At 32.3% G+C, this 20,485-nt stretch overlaps 2 protein-coding genes across 2 annotated transcripts; one reads left to right on the top strand and one right to left on the bottom strand.

Moving 5' to 3' along the window:
• The first annotated feature begins 2,629 nt into the window (after window positions 1-2,629).
• Window positions 2,630-16,491, top strand: LOC123684407 (apyrase-like). Its single transcript, XM_045623656.1, has 9 exons — window positions 2,630-2,876; window positions 8,527-8,746; window positions 10,306-10,503; window positions 12,479-12,689; window positions 13,848-14,045; window positions 14,554-14,711; window positions 14,813-14,903; window positions 14,965-15,123; window positions 15,926-16,491. The coding sequence occupies exons 1-9, from the start codon at window positions 2,752-2,754 to the stop codon at window positions 16,249-16,251; spliced, it is 1,686 nt and encodes a 561-aa protein (XP_045479612.1). The 5' UTR covers window positions 2,630-2,751; the 3' UTR covers window positions 16,252-16,491.
• Window positions 10,838-12,274, bottom strand: LOC123684408. The gene has a single exon (XM_045623658.1). The coding sequence runs from the start codon at window positions 12,127-12,129 to the stop codon at window positions 10,978-10,980; it is 1,152 nt and encodes a 383-aa protein (XP_045479614.1). The 5' UTR covers window positions 12,130-12,274; the 3' UTR covers window positions 10,838-10,977.
• Window positions 16,492-20,485: the final 3,994 nt, after the last annotated feature.

The following is a 20,485-nucleotide window of genomic DNA, read 5'->3' on the forward strand; positions in this document are numbered from 1 at the left end:
GTAATATTTGCAGCCTTTTTGAGCGCTCATCTCGAGTCTATCATTATGTCACATGGTCACAACACAATGTCTGTCATTATCTAATTTTCAGCAGAATAATTGTTAAATGATCAGTTTGGACTCTTTGACCGATCAAATGAATTGGCTCATCCAATAACATGATAATTTTAAAAAGAAAAGAACTAAGGATTTGGAATTTTCAGGACACGTTTGAAGACTGTGAAGGCTGTTAATAGGACAAATCTGTTAAGCGCCGTCTGGGATTTTGTTTCAATAGAAAAAAAATTGACGTTTTAGTATAGTATTGACTTGATTTCAAGTCAAGCTCAAATCAAGTTTTTCAATCTCAAGTCAAGTCTAGTATATATGCATCAAGTACTTGAATCATATCAAGCTACTTGATTTTTGGCAGTTTTATGGTGTAGTGTCACATCAATAAAAAAATGATGAAATGAGAAGGAACCTTACAAAAAACACTTTTATGTATTAAACATACCACATGAAAGAACCGAAAATATCAACCTTTTTTGAAATAGAAACATAAATTAAATCACTATAAATCATAATAACATAAAAATTAATAAAAAAATAAAGTTTCTTGATATTGTGAAACCTCCAGGCTTTGTTTGATTGCATAATTTTCCATCCAGAATCTAAGGCACATGTGGCATTTTATAGATTTGTCTCTTAACCTATCGCGGGTTTTTGTAACTGTAAGAGCAGCTCTGGAAAATTGTCTTTCAACAGGAGCTGAAGATGCTGGCGTTGATGAAACATCCTTGGCCAAAATGGCCAAGTTTGGGAAGATATTTATGAAACTACCAAAATTTACCAATAGATCTCATAGAAATGTGAGAAAACTACTAATGAAGTCACACTGGCGAATGCTACAGTCTCTTGGCGCTCGAGGAATCCCCTTATTTAGTCTAAGCGCGCACGAGAATGCAGAAATATGTCGTGCGACGAGTGCATATCAAGCTCAAATAATATCAAGTGGCTTGATATCAGGTCAAGTAATAAATATCTAAAATCAAGTCAAGTCAAGCTGGATTCAAGTATGTAATTTTCACGAGCTTGATAGTCAAGTAGTTGGTTAAAATGTCAAGCTACTTGGATGATGAATCCCTATTTACTATGGTTCTGTTGGAATAATCAGCTCAAAATTGCGGGGAGCTTAGAATTGCTATTCTTTTTATATTCGATATAAAGGTCCAGTTCGATATCTATCACAATTTGATCTCTGATTTTAAGCTGTAAAGATATTGTGAAATTCATCGATACGATTGTAATAATCTATGTTTGTAGTAAGTATTTATTATTTTCATAGGTACTGAGACATTGCATGGCTTATTATTAGAACATTTATTATAAACTGGTGACAGTTAGTTGAGAATCTAGACAATGCCAATCATGACAAAAACAGGAATACCAATCAGTTTTCATTGAGATTTACCTAGAAATAACTTGTTGCAAAAAAATTGAAGGTTGAAGTATCTTATTTCAGGGTTAATAAATATTCAATTGGATTTGCTAACAATCTGAGAAATTGTTAAATATAGAATTATTCATGAATACATTTCAGATTTTTCTATTTCCAATAAGAAACAACTTCAAGTAAAATGTTAAAGCACTGAATTTTCTACGAATAGTGGAATAATATTTTACTCTTTTTAATCAACAATGAATTTCCACAAAAGAAAAGAGATAAGTACTATGTATGATAATATGTATGTTCTTTTTATTTCATATATTATTGCATTTCTGATCTTTTATTCCCATTTAAAAATTCAAAATTAATTCTTCAATTGATTAATCCAACAGAAATAACTAGATACTGTATGGGTCACAAAATTATTCTTGAGATCCCATAATTTTATCAGTAGTAATACCCCAAGTGATTCCAATTTTTTATAACGAAATTGAGTTGCTTGAAAACACCACGAACTCCCATGGCAAGTGGTGTTTTCTTCAAGCAACTCAGTTGAGTTATGAAATGAAAGAGTGACTCCTGAGATGAATTCAATCACGAGTGAAATTTTTCACATTACTTCACAAAGAAGGAAAAAATCTTGATGAAGGAACACATATTTGAAAATATCGAAATTGAAAGGTCAATCAGAGTCAATTTTAGATTATCCTTATTTCGAACTTGACTAGAGTTCCTGATTAGTTCATAATAAGACCCGGACGATAAAAACCTATATTTCTGGGTATCGAGCTATAAATACATTTTCAATACACTTCCTAACACCTATAGATAATGATCAACATGGATTCAGATTATTTAGAACCAAAGTCGGAAATTAACAAATTAGTGATAAAATTACACATTTCCTAATGTGTTGAAAACTTTTCGATACAAAATGAGCTAGTAACAATTTGATTTTTCAATGAATGCAGGTGAGATAAGACAAATTAACAAACCATATTATCAAATTTGCAGCTAGATATTTCATCAAGTTATTGTTTGAAGGAACGAGTCTAAACATTTCGAAAACTTAACGAATTCTAAACAATTTGCTGATAGGTTTCCAATTTGTTTGAGGTAATTCAATACAACCATCTAAGCAATTTGTTAAATATCTACCATAAACATTTAACTACGTTCATTCACAGTGACCATAAATGTGTACGAGATGAAGAAGAAAACCTGGGAAGAAAACCTTGAAGTAGATGTCTATCTTATCTCGATGGTCGACGTAAGCTGAGGTCAATTGAACGGTGAGATTTAGTTCATTCAATTGTCACAAGATGCGTTATACGGATGTGGTGATTTTTGTGAATCTACTCGCGTGTGCTATTGCGCTACCGCGGTATAGTAGTGACACAGAAACGTTTGAACTGTCTGTGATACATATAAATGATTTTCACGCAAGGTGAGTGAGTAATTTTTTTTTTTTTAAATTTTATTCGATGATTATTGGGACAAATTTCATTTTTGAAATTTAAAAGTTGCAAACCTATTTTCTTGTACTATTTAAATGTTGATTATTCATTTCCGTGTGTACTAATATTGTGGTTAATTATATCTATATCGCTATTTTTATTTCAACACTCCACATGCTCTATTTGATGAATATAATGCGGAAATTTTGAAATGTTTCCTGTTTTTCGCGAAATTCAAATCAAATGATGAAATTTAATTGGAGGTGATTTTGATAATAGTAAGTAAATCAATGATAATGGAATTATTATTGACTAAGGTCTCTTTTATTTCCGGTGCAACTTGAAGATGAGATTAAATGATTTTGAATCTTATTGATATCAGTAGATGTTATATTTTTTTCATCAGAATTTTATTGGTTTTCTCTAGAAAATCCAGCGCCAATTCTGAATAAAACATTTTACGATATTTTGTTATAGACTTGTGGTTTACTATCGATAATGTTATGGAATTACAAGAATGAGTTTGTGGCCAGTACGGTAGTTAATTTCTGTGGATTTACACAAAATCTAAATTTTTTTTGTATTTATCTAGACCATCTAGCTCAGTTTCTGATTTTTTTTTAGAAATTTTGCTAGACCTTTCGTATTAATAATAATAATAATAAAGTTTATTTGCTTTCAACCTTAGTATTGATACTAATGATAGTAACGAATTACAAGAATGATATGCACAAAATTGTACTATTTATTGTTGATAATTCATTTCCGAATGCACTCATATGGTGTCTATATAGCTATTTTTATTTCGATACTTCACATGCTCTATTTAATGAAAATAATGCGGAAATGCTTCCTATTTTTGTATTAAATGAACAATTCACACCAACTGATAAAATTGAAATCAATGATGATTTACTAATATCTCTTTTTTATTTCCGCTGCAACTTCAAGATGATATAAAATGATATTCAATCTCATTGATAATCTGTAGATACTATATTTTTCAATTGGAATTTCATTATTTTCCTGTAGAAAATCTAGAGAGATTCTTGTTTTCAGATATTTTAGTAGACTCTGCAAGACTCTATTCTTTTCTTACTCAATATTTACTCAACTCTTAAGTTTAAATGCAGAAGAAATTGATGGTGATGGCTGAGATGCACTTCTTTCCAGTTTCCACAGACATTAAAATGAAACAAAATTGTCTAGGCTAATGTTATCTGAATTTATAATTTCTGGCTTTATTTCTGTAACTTAAATTACCTCTGCTTTGATTTACCTGCATATTCACAACCAATTCGATAAGGTATAATGTGAATTTTTTTTACGCTGAAATGCAAATTTTTATGTATGTATATTTTCGTTATCGCTTATGAATACCTACTTGAATTTGGTTTCATGATGTGAATTTTCTTTAAACCCAATAATTTGATTTGATGCGAGAGATTTTAGGAGGTATCTAATACCTAGTTCAACGAAAAACACGTGGTCCAATCCTTTCTAAGTTACTGCATGGGAAAATTGGAAACTGCCTGAAAAGAATAAAAATTTACCTTCAAAACTCTTTTTCATACTAATCTACACATCAATAAGATTACATTAGACAACAGCCTACTTAATTTTGGTTAACTCATAATTCTTAAGTTTTTGAAATTTTCATTATGATTCCGGAATGAAAGTCCTAGGTTCGAATTTAGCCCCTGAATTTTTTTTTATTGATATTTTCAAATTTTTTCTTCAGACGATATATTTCGCAATGTTTACACAATAGTGTCTTTTCAAATTGATGTGAAGAGAGTCTGAACATTATTTTATTTTAGTTATCAAACAAATAATTCTAGAAGAAAAAAACGGGTTAAAAAAGTTCCATAGTGAATTTGTCATATTCATTAATTTTACAATTTGTTTAATGTTGAAGCATCAAAAAATTCTGCGGTAAACTATACCAAGTTAAAATGAAATTTTAATATTCGTTACAATCTGAAATCTTCTGCATCAATTTAGAAGCACCCTGAGTATTTGTACTGAAGTAATACCATATTCATAATATGGAAAATCTTGAGGACAAATAATGTTATATTCAAGTTTGCGAATGAAAATGATTTGAGATCATAAACTAAGTATGAAATATGAATTTCAAAATTGGCTCGTTATTAGGTAAAATCGGAAAAGCTTAATTTGTAATTAATCACTATTCATGCAGTAATTCTCTTGCATAAACTATAATATTGCGATAATTTCATCATGAAATTGATAAATTCTGTACTATCGTTATTACATAATAATCAACAGTATTCAGTTCCTTTACCGTAGATTATTTCAGATCGGTGGGCAAAGCAGTGAAAATTACCAGTAAATTATGTCAACAACGTTTGGTTAAGTTTAGAGTAACAATTTTTATCTAGGTAGATTGTTTGTCGAATTGTTTTAAAAAAGTCTTACGCTTATCACGATTGTATTATTTTATGATTTAACACGACTAGTAGATATTAATTCAAAAGATCAACTCATAATATAATTCACAGGGTATATTTGAAACCGAAAGATAAAAACAATACGTAAATCCAAAAAAATAAATAAATATTATCTAAGTTATGCAACATTAGGAATAACAGTATGTTCGTTGTAAAATAAATATCCGAAGGTTACCTTAATTCTGCATGTTCTTTAGGTAAATACCTAAAGAAATCGAAGCTTTATTTAGATTTGTGAGTTTCCATGGAAGAATATTCATTCAGCAGTCCTCAGACTGATTTATTTTAGTGTAAATCAATTAGAGATGTCTCATTTAGATTGGATTCTCTAGACAAACATTTTACTCACGTGAAAATCTTTTTTACCTTTTTTTCAGTGTTAATTGGTTGAGGTAGCAATTTGACTTCAATATCTGGAATTGTCTCTTTTTCTGAAGCTATTTTAGGATAGGAAAAAAACCTATCAAAAAACATATCAATTTTTTTGCGTGCCTAGATAATAAAGAACATTTAATATTCTGCTTAAATTTAAATGGTTTTAATAACGCTATCTACAAAAAATCTTCCATGAAGATTGGAATGATTATTCTATACAGGGTGTTTCCAAATAAGTGCGAAAGTTTTTAGGGGGTGAATCTTTATCAAAAACTAAAGGGGGTCTTTCATGTGAGCAAACGCTCTTTCTACTTTTTTTTAACGCCATGTGATCTCAGAAACGAAGCCATTTTTTTAACGACCTAATGAATCACCTAACCTAATGAATCATCCCTCAAAGTTTCGTACCTTAGTTAGGAAACACCCTGTATTACAATTTTTTTTCATCATCTGGCGAAGAAAGCAAAGAAAGTTGTGGAGTAACAATATTTCGTGTAACCCGATACTGGAGATTCATATCATTGAATATCCTCTAGTGCCTAAATCAGTTGAAGAGTCCAGCATTCTTTGTTTCTCCGAATGTCTGACAATAAAAAGCAGTATACGTAATTATTTTTTGTTAACACGAATATATCAGAGTTCATCAGTTCGACAAACCCAGCTCATTCAGGTACTTTTTGTGATGAAAACGAAGAGAAGGAATGTTTATGATGCAAATTGACTTGCTAAGGAATTTATTAAGAAGTAGTATTCGATACCTAGGTATCGAAAGTTATGAAGGTGGTCTTCAACAAACAATTGAGTATTATGATTGTAAACGACGTTTTGAAATGTTTATTTTTATTATATACATGGTGATTTCGCTTACCGTAAGGAAATATTATCAAGTGATCATTTATGCAGTTTTAAAGGAAATATTATTGATTATATAACTCATGTTTTGATGAACCAATAGAATCCGTAAATTTCCCATAGTTACGGCTTATTGATAAGTTGACGAAGTGGTATAATCGTTTTGGTGTTTCGCCTCTTGCCACATTGGGATCATTTCCATGGTAACATTCTTGGAGGTTCGCAAAAAAAAGTTAAGCTCAGTGAAATGTCATTCGATTATCAAAATGCAGTGATTTGGTGATAGTTATTGAAATTATTCGTTATATAATCGTAATGAATACCAACTCCAGCATAGTCAATATATTTAAATTTTCACGAACCTCTTTACTCGTCGTAGTTCGCGAAACACCAGCTGAGTAACAAACCAACTCGAAAACATATCTCAAATGTCAAAATCTATTTCATATTGTCGCTTTTATCCATTGTATTTTACCAGTTATTGAAATTGAAAAACTGAGCGGAGATATTTTGTGAAGAATTCTCTAAACACATGTTTTTCAGAAGAAAAAGTTAAAACGAATTACAACCCTGGCTTTACGCGAATCAGTGAAACTTTGTTACCCATTCATTTTCCCTCTGGGGGTCATGCGATGACAATGACCAAATTTTGTACGGTGTAGAAAGTATCCTTCAGCAACTTCCGAAGATTTACATCCTCCGAGTCTTTTGAGTGTTGTTAGATCTGTTTCTGCATCTACTCCATCTAGCTACGCCGGTATCAATGTCTAGTGTATTATATTTAAGAATTATCAAGATTCAAATAACTTGCAATTTATTTGGGTATATTTCCCAATTTGTTGATCCTGTCTACATCTTTCCTTTTGAAAATTCATGGAAAAATCATCAACACCAATATTGGACGGTCTTGAATAAGCCTCCACCATAGTATAAAACTTCCCAGTAATCGTGAATTTTCAAGGTTTGTTATTTTTCGTGTTTGGAATGAATATCAAGAATCTTGAAGCAATATCCTTGATTTCGGTAGTTTTCACATTATTTCATTTTTTCGACATAATCCAATGATAAGAGCAACCTGAATATTTATTGGAACTGCGTTTTAAGAGCGCTTTAACTTTTTTATATTTGGATATGTCAATGTCGAGTTTCACGTTTACAGTAGATTTAAGTATTGAATATATTTTCCACAGAGTGATAAATTGATAAGTCATGAGAATGTACCAGAAACACGTTTTTCAATAAAGAATTTGTCTTCTTTGCTTCTTTTCTGAATCTCAATGAAAATATTGAAATTCGTAACGAGTTGTATTGTAAAAAAATAGAATAGTCATTTTTTAGAGTCTGAACAGAATTTTTATAGGAAGGACATTGAACACTGAAGGTGTTTAAGACAATATTGAATTCCAACCTCACACACACTGCTATAGCAAGAATAAGATGAACCAAAGTTGATTGATGATAATAAAGTATGAACGAAATGATGTTGAATAAAAATGACTGATCTCAAAAGAGAACGGTTGAATCAATAATGAAAACGAATACTTCTGTAGTCCTATGGCCCTTGATTAATCATATGAATTCAACTTTTTTGATCGCGAATTCAGAATATCCAATAATTCAATAAGCATATCACAAAAGATTGACAGGATTTGAAAAATCTGCAAAATATTGAAAATCATCCTATTAAAAATAATACTACAATTTAATTCATTGACCTCCAATTTGACTATGAAGAACTATCAAAAATTTGTTTGCATAATACTGCTATTTGATAACTATTGTCATTTACAACATTTTTGGAAATTAAAATTTCACCAAACTATTGGTTATTCAATAATTTTCCCAAGAAAAATTGTTCTGAAAAAATTTTGACAGCTTAATCGACTAGGTCTTTTGATATGACGTATAAAAAATGATTGATTAAAAATTCTTATTTCAGATTTGAACAGACCAATACTGCAGGTGGTAAATGTAAAAAAGAAACAGCATGTATTGCTGGATTAGGTAGAATAAAGACTGAAATCAACGAAATATTAGCAGAGAAACCAAATTCGCTTGTACTTAATGGTGGAGATAATTTCCAAGGCACACTTTATTATAATATTTTTAAGTACAATATAACTGCTCACTTCCTCAACACCATCCCGTTTGATGCAGTGGTAAGTATTGAGCTATTAAGTTATTTTAGAATTATTTATCAATTATGATAATTTTGTAGTTTTTTTATTCATTGTTCATTGTTTTTATAAGTTCAATCTAGAATTTTTTGCCAGAAATGGCCTTAAACCATTTAGCTTCATTTTTTCGAATTCTGTTCCCAAGTAATGAATGAATAAGACGCCTCTTTGAATTAATTTAAATTAGGTTATTTCGACATCTAGCTTAGATGAAGTGAAACTCTGAAACTGGGTATCCGACTCAGTATGATTAGTTCTCTGCAAATTTTTTCATTGCATGACTTTATATTCTGACAATATCACTATGAATTAATTTATCTATTTCTATTTTTGGCTTCAAAGCGAATTGAAAAATATTTTCTCAAACGTTTCTTGATATCAAATGAATCAATATATCACGTTATTTATGAAATGATCTTTCTAATTTCATTTTTAGTGTGAAAATTACCAAAACACGAGTTTATTGCATGAAACGCTGTTCAATTCAATGCACTTGCATGTATAGTGGATATTTTATGGATCTCATCAGGAATAATTAGTTAATTGTTTTTCTTAATCTAATAATAGATAAATAAATGCTACTGAGAATATAGCGATGAAATACCAATTCAGGGAAAAACCGACATCAGTGTAAACTTTTTAAAATTCAATACATAATTTGATTTTATAATAATTGAGAATGTTTCGTTATTCCACAAACTTAAAACATTGAATTAATTGACATTATATAATGAAAAAATCCCAGTAGTGCACAATTTCATTGATTGAGTTGAAAAAATCTTTGGAATTAGGTTATCAGAAAATTATAATTTGTTTCAATTTGATATGGACCCATGAAGGTGTTAAAAAATAAAAAATAATGCTATACTGATTCAATACTGAAATCAACTTACATGCCAAACTATATATTCATTACATTGGCACAGAAATTGACCCGAAATCCTTTTTTTTCTTCAATTTCCAATAAAGTAGCTACAAAAATGAATTTTCATAAGCAAGACCTTTTTTTTATTGTATCTGGAGCCATATCTTCTCCCTTACCTTAACCGGCTCGAGAATCCAACATTTCAGCACGATAATGCAAGACCTTATGTTGCCAGAGTTAGTTTAAACTTTTCCGAAGCGACCCATGTGAATCTTTTGTCATGGCCGCCCAGATCCTCCGATCTTTCGCCCATAGAGTATGTTTGGGACATCAAGGGTAGAAGGCTTGGAAATTTTACCCCAGCCCCCACTGACTTTGGCGGCTCTGAGACAAGTAGCTTGGGATAATATCCCTCAAGAAGAAATAGACCATCTTATTGCATCAATGCCGAGACGTGTTGAGGAGGGATAGATAATTGCGGTGGATAAACACATTATTAACAAAATTATCAAAAAAAATTGTGTACCCTCTGTTTTTTCTCCAAATTTCAATCATTTACTCCTTGCTATACTATCTATGTTTTACCAAAAAAAAAAATTGAAATTTAAGCAGCTCCTTCTGGGTGTTGCAGTTTCTTTGTCAGTATATTTCACAATTAATTTGATCATAATTTCAGGTACTAGGTAATCATGAGTTCGACGATGGTATTGCTGGTGTAGTCCCCTTCATGCAAATGATGAAAGCTCCTATAGTATTGAGCAATGTCGATGATATGTTTGAGCCCACATTCCAAGGGCTGTACAAAAAGAGTGTCGTAGTAGAAAGAAATGGAAAGAAGATTGGAATCATAGGTGTTATAATTCAATCATGTAATGTAAGTATATTGAAAGTTTATATATCGTAAAAAATGAATCAAACGAAGTAATAAATTGGCAAATGGAATCGATCTATTTCAAAATGCAATAAACTCAAATGCCTATATTTGAAAGTTAATTTAGTGATTTTAGACGCATGATCAGAAATTGAAAAGTTCGTATTTTTATGGGATATATGAAAATTTATTACAAACTTAACACTGATTCAGGAAAATAATGACGAACGCACTTAATGGCGTTCTGCTGACTTAGATAATAGGTTTTATCCCATTTTGACGTTTAAAGACGACAATATTCAACCCATGGTAACAAGGGTAAGTTGACGTTTATCCACTGAGTGAATTAAAATTTTTTTAATTCACTAGTGGAATAAAATGTTCACCACTCACTTTCTGAAAATTATTCTTTCCACACACAATGCACGTAAAACTCATTTTAAAGTATGTTTATTAAAATTTATCAAAAATTCTACATTAACAGTCATTTCTATCATTAAAGTAAAAATTACAATTACTAAGATTTTGAAAATGGAACTGGAAACCTGCACCTCCTCCAAAGGAAACACGCTCAGTCGTTATAGCACATGTGTTTGAGGACTTCTCAGGCCCTGCTGGAATATCCATTTCTGCATCAGGAACTCCGGTTTTTGTGACCCCACCAAGTATTTGTTCAGAAATATTTATTTTGTTTTGTAGTGAATCTTCAATATATCCTTCTGCAACAGAACTTGAGCGCCATCCACCATGTCTTTTCAAAACTGTCAAATCTGCCCCAGAATTTGCGAGTAGGGTTGCAGAAGAACGCCTGAAACTGTGCCCTGTATATTGTTCAGCATCAGAAAGGCCCAAATACTTTGCAATAGTAACGGGCATTTTCGAAAATGTATTCACACCTACAGGCTGGACGGTACATTTTTCATTTTTATAATTTATAAATAGTCGCTTGTGAGCAACTTTGCTTGGCCTCAAGTTCCTATACTTGCGGAATATATCGAGTGCAGCAACCTTATTAGTACCATTGACCACAGTGAACACTCTTTTCTTATAAGTTTTCGTATCTGGAATCTGAATAACCAATACGCTGCCCCGATCTTCCACGTCATCTACGGTCATAGTCACCAGCTCGCCGATTCTACACCCTCCAGCAACACCCATAATAAAAACTACCTTTATCAATAAATATTGCTCATCAGGAGCGGCATCTAAAAAGTATTCAAACTCCTCTCTTGTGAATACCTTCGACTTCTTTGCTACGTATCCCTTGGAATGTTGCTTCAAAAAGGCGGTGACTTGGTGAAATCTGCCGATGTCTATTTTTTCTTTCAGAGCCAACATTTTCTTGAGTTGCGAATAGTAGGACCATAAAGACGACGACTTAACTTTCTTGGATTGTTCGGAAATATACGCCAAAATTATTTTTTCGTTGACACCTTTGGCTTTTTTATTATTTCTCCAGGCACAAAATGCCGTATATTGCTTTTCGTACAATATTTTGGATTTTAATGGAATTACTGCTTCTGCTGCCTCATTTGCTTCTTGTATAATGCACTCAGGAACTACAACCTCGTCGTCACCGCTCAACATTTTTTCGAAATAAAAATTCTTTGACGGTTCTATAATTTTCATTGACACTTGCAAACAATTAATTACATAGTGCCCTAGCAACCATCGATCGAAGGGAAATCTCGTTATGAATTTGAATTATACCTAATATTTCCTCTAAAAAGTATTCATTATTTGAAATTTCATCAAAATGGGATAAAATTTTGTATACGACACATGAGTTAAAAATGTTTATTCACTCGAAGAAATTAACCCACTCGCCCTTCGGGCTCGTGGGTTGAACTTTCTTCTCATGAATAAACATTCATTTAACTCACTTGTTGTATAAATAACTAATACCTCAGTGATGTAATTCGTTTATTTACCAAATAAACCGCATTATTTTTATTATAAATATTGTTACGGATTTCAGGAAATTTCAAACACGGAGAAGTTGATATTCCTAGATGAATCAACTTCAGTCAACGAGGAAGCAGAAAGATTGGTTAGGGATGAAGGGGTTTTCACAAACATTGTATTATCCCATAGTGGTTATGGAATAGAGAAACTTATTGCACAAAGTGCTAAAAATAAAATCAGTATGATTGTCGGTGGACACTCACATTCATTCTTGTATACTGGAGGTTAGTTGAATTTCAGTCTTTTAAATTTCAAATTATCAAAAATAACGTTATGAACTATAAAGCGCGTTCTACAAGCTATATGACAAATTTTAAAAGATGATAGATCTTGACAGGTCAAGGAGGCCTAATGCCTCCTTTATACCAGATCATCGAAATTAATTGTAGAAATAGAGATGAAGGAGAATTGGTGTTTCTTGAATGGGACACCCTTTATTTTTCAAAGCAGTTTTTTAGCCGCATATTCTTCGAGAACCATCCTTTCATCGGTTTTTTCAAAAATGTCATCCGTTTCAAAGATATTGGGTTTTTCGACTTAATTTTTGGAAACCCCTCTATATAAATATTTTTCATTTAATCCGAGATATTCATTTTGTATTCATTGTACAATTGCAATCCAGTCATATAGAGGACGTCCCGTTCAAAAAACTCCAATTTTTTTCTATATCTTTATAACTATAAATAATTTCTAATTAGATGGGAACACCCTATATATAATTAGATTATAATCATACAATAAACATAAAATGAAATTAGGTCTCGAAATATATAACAAATTTGTACCTATATATAAGGTGTCCCATCAAAAAATGAATTTGAAGAAGTCAATATCCTTGAAACAGATGACATTTTTGAAAAACCGATAACAGTATTCTGCGGCTGGAAAACTGCGTTGAAAAATATAAGGTTTTCCATTTGAGAACCACCATCAGTGGCGTACCTAGAGTTGATTCATGCGGGAAGGGGGGTTACCCTTACTCACATTTACAGAGCAAAATCATTTAATTTTTGATAATTTTTTTTTTGTCACTTAATTTTTTTATTTCTTCTAATCAATAGGGTGTTATATCCCCAATAACACCAACCGAATTTGGGACACCCTGCACATTCATAAATCCTGTTTTTACACCAAATGGAATTTGAAGATAAAATTATTCAACCACCAAATAGTTATTTTGTTGTCAAAAATCAAGTAGAAAAAGCATTCCTTCTGGGATATATCTGACAATTGAGATGTGAAAGTCCTATCGAAGATAAATCTGTTAGACTAGTGATGTTTTAGTCTTGTCTAATCGGATATTTTTTCTACTGAAGCCTATTGGCAACATTAGAATCCTGGTTCTAGTGTTTTTTAAATAATCATGAGCGTTTGTTTTCAAGATAATCCACCGGGACCAGACAAACCAGCTGGTCCATACCCAACTGTGATAACTAGTGATGAAGGAAAGACTATATTAGTGACGCAAGCATCTGCCTACACTAAATACCTAGGAAATATAACAGTATTTTACGATGAAGAAGGTAATATCAAGGATTGGTCAGGTGCTCCTATTTATATGGAAAATGAAATAGAGCAAGGTGAGTACTATGCATAACGAAGTCGGCAAAAAACTGAACGAATGGGTTTTAGTGAATGTTTATGTTTCATATTTTCGATATATACGATATATACTCTGCTGGTTATCTATGAATCTATGATGATGAGAACCAGGAGCTGACAGATTTGAATTTGTGAATTTCACTACACACGTTCAGTTCAGTTCTTTGGATCGACAAGGGTACAATTCTACAAACACTGCCAATAGATGTGACAATATATTTTCTCTTCTTTCACTCCTAAAAAGACTCCACAGTTGAGTTGAGCTCAGTTGAGCTCTTGTAACACCATCCCACGAAAAGTTCTAATTTTGTGTGTATTCGAATAAGCTGGAATTTTTATGGAACCATTATGTCCCACCCAAATACCCAAACCAAATCCAAAACAGTCTTCCTCCACTAAAATGTTTTTTTAGCATGAACGTTCAATCAAGACTGAAGATCTCGACCTGATGTTCACTGCAAATCTACTAGACTTTTTTCGTTTCAGATCAAGAATATTTGAATGAGCTGATGCCTTATTCAGATGTAGTTAGAAAAAGCGGAAATGACATAATTGGATCGACGCTTGTTAGATTAGAAAGAGATGACTGCAGGATGGGCGAATGTCTTTTAGGAAATTTTGTGACTGATGCTATGGTTTTTTCGGTAATTATTTTGATTCCATAATAGTTTCTTATTTTGAATTCTTATTATATTGGTTTTGGATGTTTTCATTATTTAGTTTGAGAAATCATTTTTTCTTGCAGTATATAATAACTGCCCCGAAGGCATCTTGGACTAAAGCAGCAATTGCCCTTATGAATACAGGTGGTCTTAGGACTTCTATAGCAAAAGGAAGTAAGTTTATCAAATCTTAGATTTCGAATCTGTTAGCTGATCTTGTACTTTTATATTTCAGATATAACTTATGATGATATGATCACAGCTCAACCTTTTGCAAATGATCTTTATATGGGAGAGGTGACAGGACAGGATTTGAAGGATATTTTTGAATTTTCCGCATCTCCATATTTTTATGGAAGAACTTTCATAAACATTAACATCTTGCAAGTGTCAGGTGAGAATATCTAAATTACATAGAAATTGACAGGGTAAGGGTTATTCTTTGAAAAATATCTGCATTTCATATGCCTGTATCCTGTATCCAATTTACATTGAACTATTCATTTGTCAGTGACGTACGACTCACTTAATTTATTTTCTACAGTAAAGGGGTTACCTTTTACCTAGGCCTCAAAATCTATTGTACTTCTCATCAGAGTTATTCCTAACACTGTACCATCTAAAGCTTGTCTTTCAGTTTGAGAGTACTAATGAACTCTAGTAACTCCTTCAAATTTCTTGCCCAAACTGGCAAAACTATATTTTGCGATGGCTTGAAATGGAGGAGCACACTGGGACCAGGATGTCAAGAGTTTCTTCCTCCTCTCCATAGAATCATCTGCACTCCTCATTTGATAACCTATCTCATTATTCATTCTTGAGGCAGCAGTACCTTGTAAGGAAGCCAGTGAGGAAATGATGCATATTCTTACTGGGAACCAAATACTTTTGGAATTTTGCAGTATTAATGTTCCTAAGGAACTTTTTGAAGTTATTTATTCATTGAAGATTCCCCCAGAGTAGTTTTCTTTGAGTTTCCTTCATCTCTCGAAACTCCTTCTCATAGGTACATTCTCCTATGCCATAAAAAGGTTCTGATTCATTTCTGGAAAGTGTATTGACCTCTTCCTTTGATTCCTGAGTGACCTGGACTTCAGATGCTTCTTCTTCTTTAGGTGTCGTTCCGAAGTTTCACTAATTTTCGGCACTTCTGTATCAGCTTTGGTTTGTTTGTAACTAAAAGAGAACTCTTTCAGGTGTACATATGGTGATGGACATTAGGAAACCTATCGGACAGAGAATAACAACCTTGCAAGCCAGATGTTCCGACTGTCAAATTCCAATCTATGAAAATGTCAGCATGAAAAAGATTTACAGAGTAATAGTACCATCTTTCCTGATGCGTGGTGGAGATGGTTTCAGTATTATTCCAGAGAGAATGAAGAATGTGCAGATAGGAGAAGTAGACATGGATGCTTTTAGCCATTTCTTGCACAACAGAAGTCCACTTTTCGAAGAAGTTGAGGGTAGAATTCAAATTTTAGGAGTTGAGAAGATTGTAGCAAGGGATTTATTTTCATGAGATACTGAATTTTAGTTTGAATGGAAAATATGCGATTTGGAATGTTCTTCGTTTTGTGAAGAAAATTCAAATCGTTAGTTAAATTGAAATTGATCATTTTGTTATTCATTTTCGCCGAAAGAAAAATAAGATTAAGATCTCGCGTGAATGTAATTTTTTTTATTGAGTGAGTGAGTCTAGTCCTTTTATTTTATAAATTATTCAAATTTCGATGAATTTCAAAATATACATTATATTGCATTTGTTGTTTTATTTGCGAAATTAATAATTTTATTTTAATGAAAATTTAACTAATGCTTCATTGAATTTAACTGGTACATACTCAGATAATTAAAATTCCTCAGTACTTTCTACCAATTTCAGTCTTTCTAAACACAATTGATATTTCAAAAATTAAATTGATGAAGCAATGAAAAAAAAAATTCTAGAGAAAGCGAGTTGAATATGGTACAGATTAACTTATCAACTTCCAAATCGAGCCATTTCACAGAATAACAATGGAAAAGTTTGGGGAAATAGCTGCTGTAACTTGAAAGTCGTCAGGAGGGTTCGGGGGAAATCTGGAGAGTTAATTTAAAAGCTAAAGTACCCGGAACGAGGGGTGGATATTGGGAAAAATGCTGAGCAGGCTCGTCACTTTACGCAGATTTTCGGATTATCGAGATTTGCCCTGTGCTAAATATTTTGTATTGATGTTTTTATCGGTATAATCGACAATTTTAATCTAGATCTGGTTGGTGATTATTATTTTAGAAATCACCGAAGAGATCACTTTATCATTTCTCCACAATGTCTGCAATTTTCTAATTTTGAGTCATTTGCGGCTGTATGTCCTCGAATATTTCCCTCCTGTCAAAAATTCTATGTATATGGAGAACAATTATCGAAAATTACAGCGATAATTGCATTGTAGGAAGCGAAACTGCACTGCGATATAATTGTTCTGTTCATAGATGCATAGTTTCTCTGCATCTTACACAGTTCGAATATATGGCAATTCCATTCTTAATCAGTTTGACAAGTAATGTAACAGTTTATTCGGGAAATATTCTCCCGAATTACACTCGTGCATCAAAATGACCGGATAATTTCGCATTCCAGCGTGTTTTCTTTGAAAAACTGCATTCGGTCATTTTCATTTTTGGAGAAAGAGCCCTCTACCTTCGGTGTCGGGCTCTTTCTCCAAAAATGAAAATGAACTCATGCAGTTTTAATGACAACACGCTGTCATGCAAAATTATCGGTAATTTTGATGCACTTGTGCAATTACTTATGATAACGAATTTCATCTTTAAGGTCTTGAATCGGAACATTAGAATAGACCTTATTTTTCACGTGGCCTCGGAGAAAAAAGTCTGAAGGTGTTATATCGCAAGATCTTGGTGGTCAATTGTAATCATCTCTTGGAGCAAAACACGGACAGAAAACTTTTCTTGCAGAATTGTAGCGTTGCTTGTGTAGCACGTAGGGCTGTCTTGTTGAATATAGACGCATTGAAATTGTTAAAATTCATCACAAAAATTGTGAAAAATTTGCAGTACAGTCAAAACTAAAGTAGCTTTGGGTCGTGGTGATGCCCCTTCCCGGCCGGTTATAGTTAATCTGGTGGAAAAATTTGGGCTGTTGGACAAGTTAATGAAAACTATGTGCGTCGCTCAAGAACAACTGAGAATTTCTTTGCTTTAGTCCGTAGTGTTAAGAAAACACCAGGTTTGTCAATTCCTCATCGACCTTAGGAATTAGGTATTGCACAAATGACATTACATTTGCATAAAAACTTAGGTTTTACGTTTATTTTCAACAAGACGGCGTTACGTGTAGGGATTCATCAACCAACTATACTTGACTTGAAAATCAAGCTCGTGAAAATTACATACTTCAGTTTGACTTGATTTTCGATTTTTATTGCTTGACTCGAAATCAAGCTACTTGATATTACTTGAGCTTGATACGTATGAGTCGTACGGCATATATTTCTGCAATTTCGTGCGCGCTGAGACTAAATAAGGGAATTCCTCGAGCGCCGAGAGACTGAAGCATTCGCCAGTGAGACTTTATTAGTAGATTTCTCACATTTCTATGAAATCTATTGGTAGATTTTAGTAGTTTCAGAAATACCTTTCCAAATTTGGCAAAAACGGCCAAGCATTTTTATCAACGACAGCATCTTCAGATCCTGTTGAAAGACAATTTTCCAGAGCTGCTCTTACAGTTTCGAGACCCGCAATAGGTTAGGCGACAAATCTATAAGATGAGTCATGTGTTTTAGATCCTGGATGGAAAATTATGAAATCGAACAAAGCCTGGAGGTTTTTCAATATTAGGAAACTTTATTTTTTATCGTTTTTTATATTGTTATGATGTAATTTATGTTTCAATTAGAAAATAGTTGATATTTTCGGTTTTTTTATACAATAAGTTTAATAAATAAAAGTGTTTTTTGCAAGGTTCATTTTCTTGGAGCCACGTGAAAGACAGATTCTATGCCTTTGCCCCACAATCGATTAAAGACGGAATTCGTAAAGTTATCGAGGATATAAAGCCGGAAATGTTCGGCTTGTTCGTGGAAAATTTCATATCATCGTTTTTCAAATACATTTCTCTTTACAATGAAATAAACATACATTGATTTCTTTTCAAATATACTAGTTTTTTTTTTAATAATTATGTATCATACATATTTTTTCAAATAATTAACATATTATGTAGAATGTGGGGAGTGTTCATCTCATTGAAGAGTGAAAGATCTTCCACTTTGTTCAATATGAATATCATTACAAGTTAACCGAAATACTGCAGAGTCATTGATTTTACTAATTTGATCTCTATTTTTCTTTAACAGAACACCATAAATATAAATAAAATCATAGGAGTACTGATAAAACCATGAAATGTACAGATAAAACTGTGGCAAATATTATTATTAAATGAATATCGTGAATTCGAACTACATTATTTTTAATGAAAATCTAAATTGTTCTGAATGTTTCCTTTTCTATTGAACTTTTTGTTCATATACTATTCCCATAATATTTTAATTCTTTCATGAATTTTTGCGGTACATCTCAGTACAAATGATCAAATGAACAAGAGTTCGAAATCACTCGATTTCACGAGAGTTCTTTTACCTGAATTTTCATCAAGTTTTTATCATACATCAGACAGATATTTTGCATTAGTTTTTTACCAGGAATTCATAGAAAATTGAACACCTTCGAAACGAATTAAATTTCCCTTCCAAAATCCCTCCCAAGATGGGATCGCAGTAATATTGATTTCACCTAGGGTAGGTGTTTGATATTGCCGTTTCCAATTGATTACCCCCATTTGGAGTGAAATTTACTCCATTTAATTTTAAATGGTTACCAAGGCATCATCATGCTCACTGCGGAAGGGTCCCCGGAATTGAGTGGTCTGGAGGGGCACAAACGCAGACCTAGGGGTGGTGTTTATTAGCCAGAGATGATGAAGTCATCCACCGTGTCTGACTTATTGCTAGAGCTAGAGGCGGTTGTGGAAACTGTTCCAGTTTAACACTTGAAAATTGACTGGATCCAATGGAAACGAACGATTTCGAAATCTAATGTATACGAATATACACTGTGTCCGTAAAGTATGGAACGAATTCATTTTTAGCTAAACGGACCATTTTAAGAAATATTCCTGAAACACTTCGATTTTTTATTTTAATTTACCGTATTTTAAAATAATAATCTAATATAAGTACAGGGTGAATTACTTTCGAGTAATAACGTCACCGTCATTTTTTTTAAATGGAACACTCCCATTTTATCTCAATATTCCGATTACTTTAGCTGAGCTGATTTCAAAAAAATGTTGATTCCAATTGGTACAGGTTGGACTAAAATACAATAGTTTTGTGTGTGCTCATAAAGTAACGCGTAACATTCTTTATTAGTTAAATTAACAATATTATCAAAGATACTTATTGTCTAGCGACAATTGGTCTGAATGTAACACCCTGTAGTTTGTTACATTTTTAGATTAATAAAAATGAGCTGTTTCCAAACATGTTTGGTACTTGTGGTCTAGCTAGCAGACAGAATATGAAAGAAATTATTTCTTATCAATTTAAAAAGCAAATAGTCGTCTAGTTTTTTGTGAAATGTCATTATTTGTTTAGTAATTTATTGGTGTTCAATGACAGTTTAGTACTACAATAATTTTGGTATTCGTGAATGTTTTAATTATTGCTTACATTTAATTTATTATT

The sequence above is a fragment of the Harmonia axyridis genome, chromosome 7, assembly GCF_914767665.1.
Source record: "Harmonia axyridis chromosome 7, icHarAxyr1.1, whole genome shotgun sequence".
Classification (NCBI taxonomy): domain Eukaryota; kingdom Metazoa; phylum Arthropoda; class Insecta; order Coleoptera; family Coccinellidae; genus Harmonia; species Harmonia axyridis.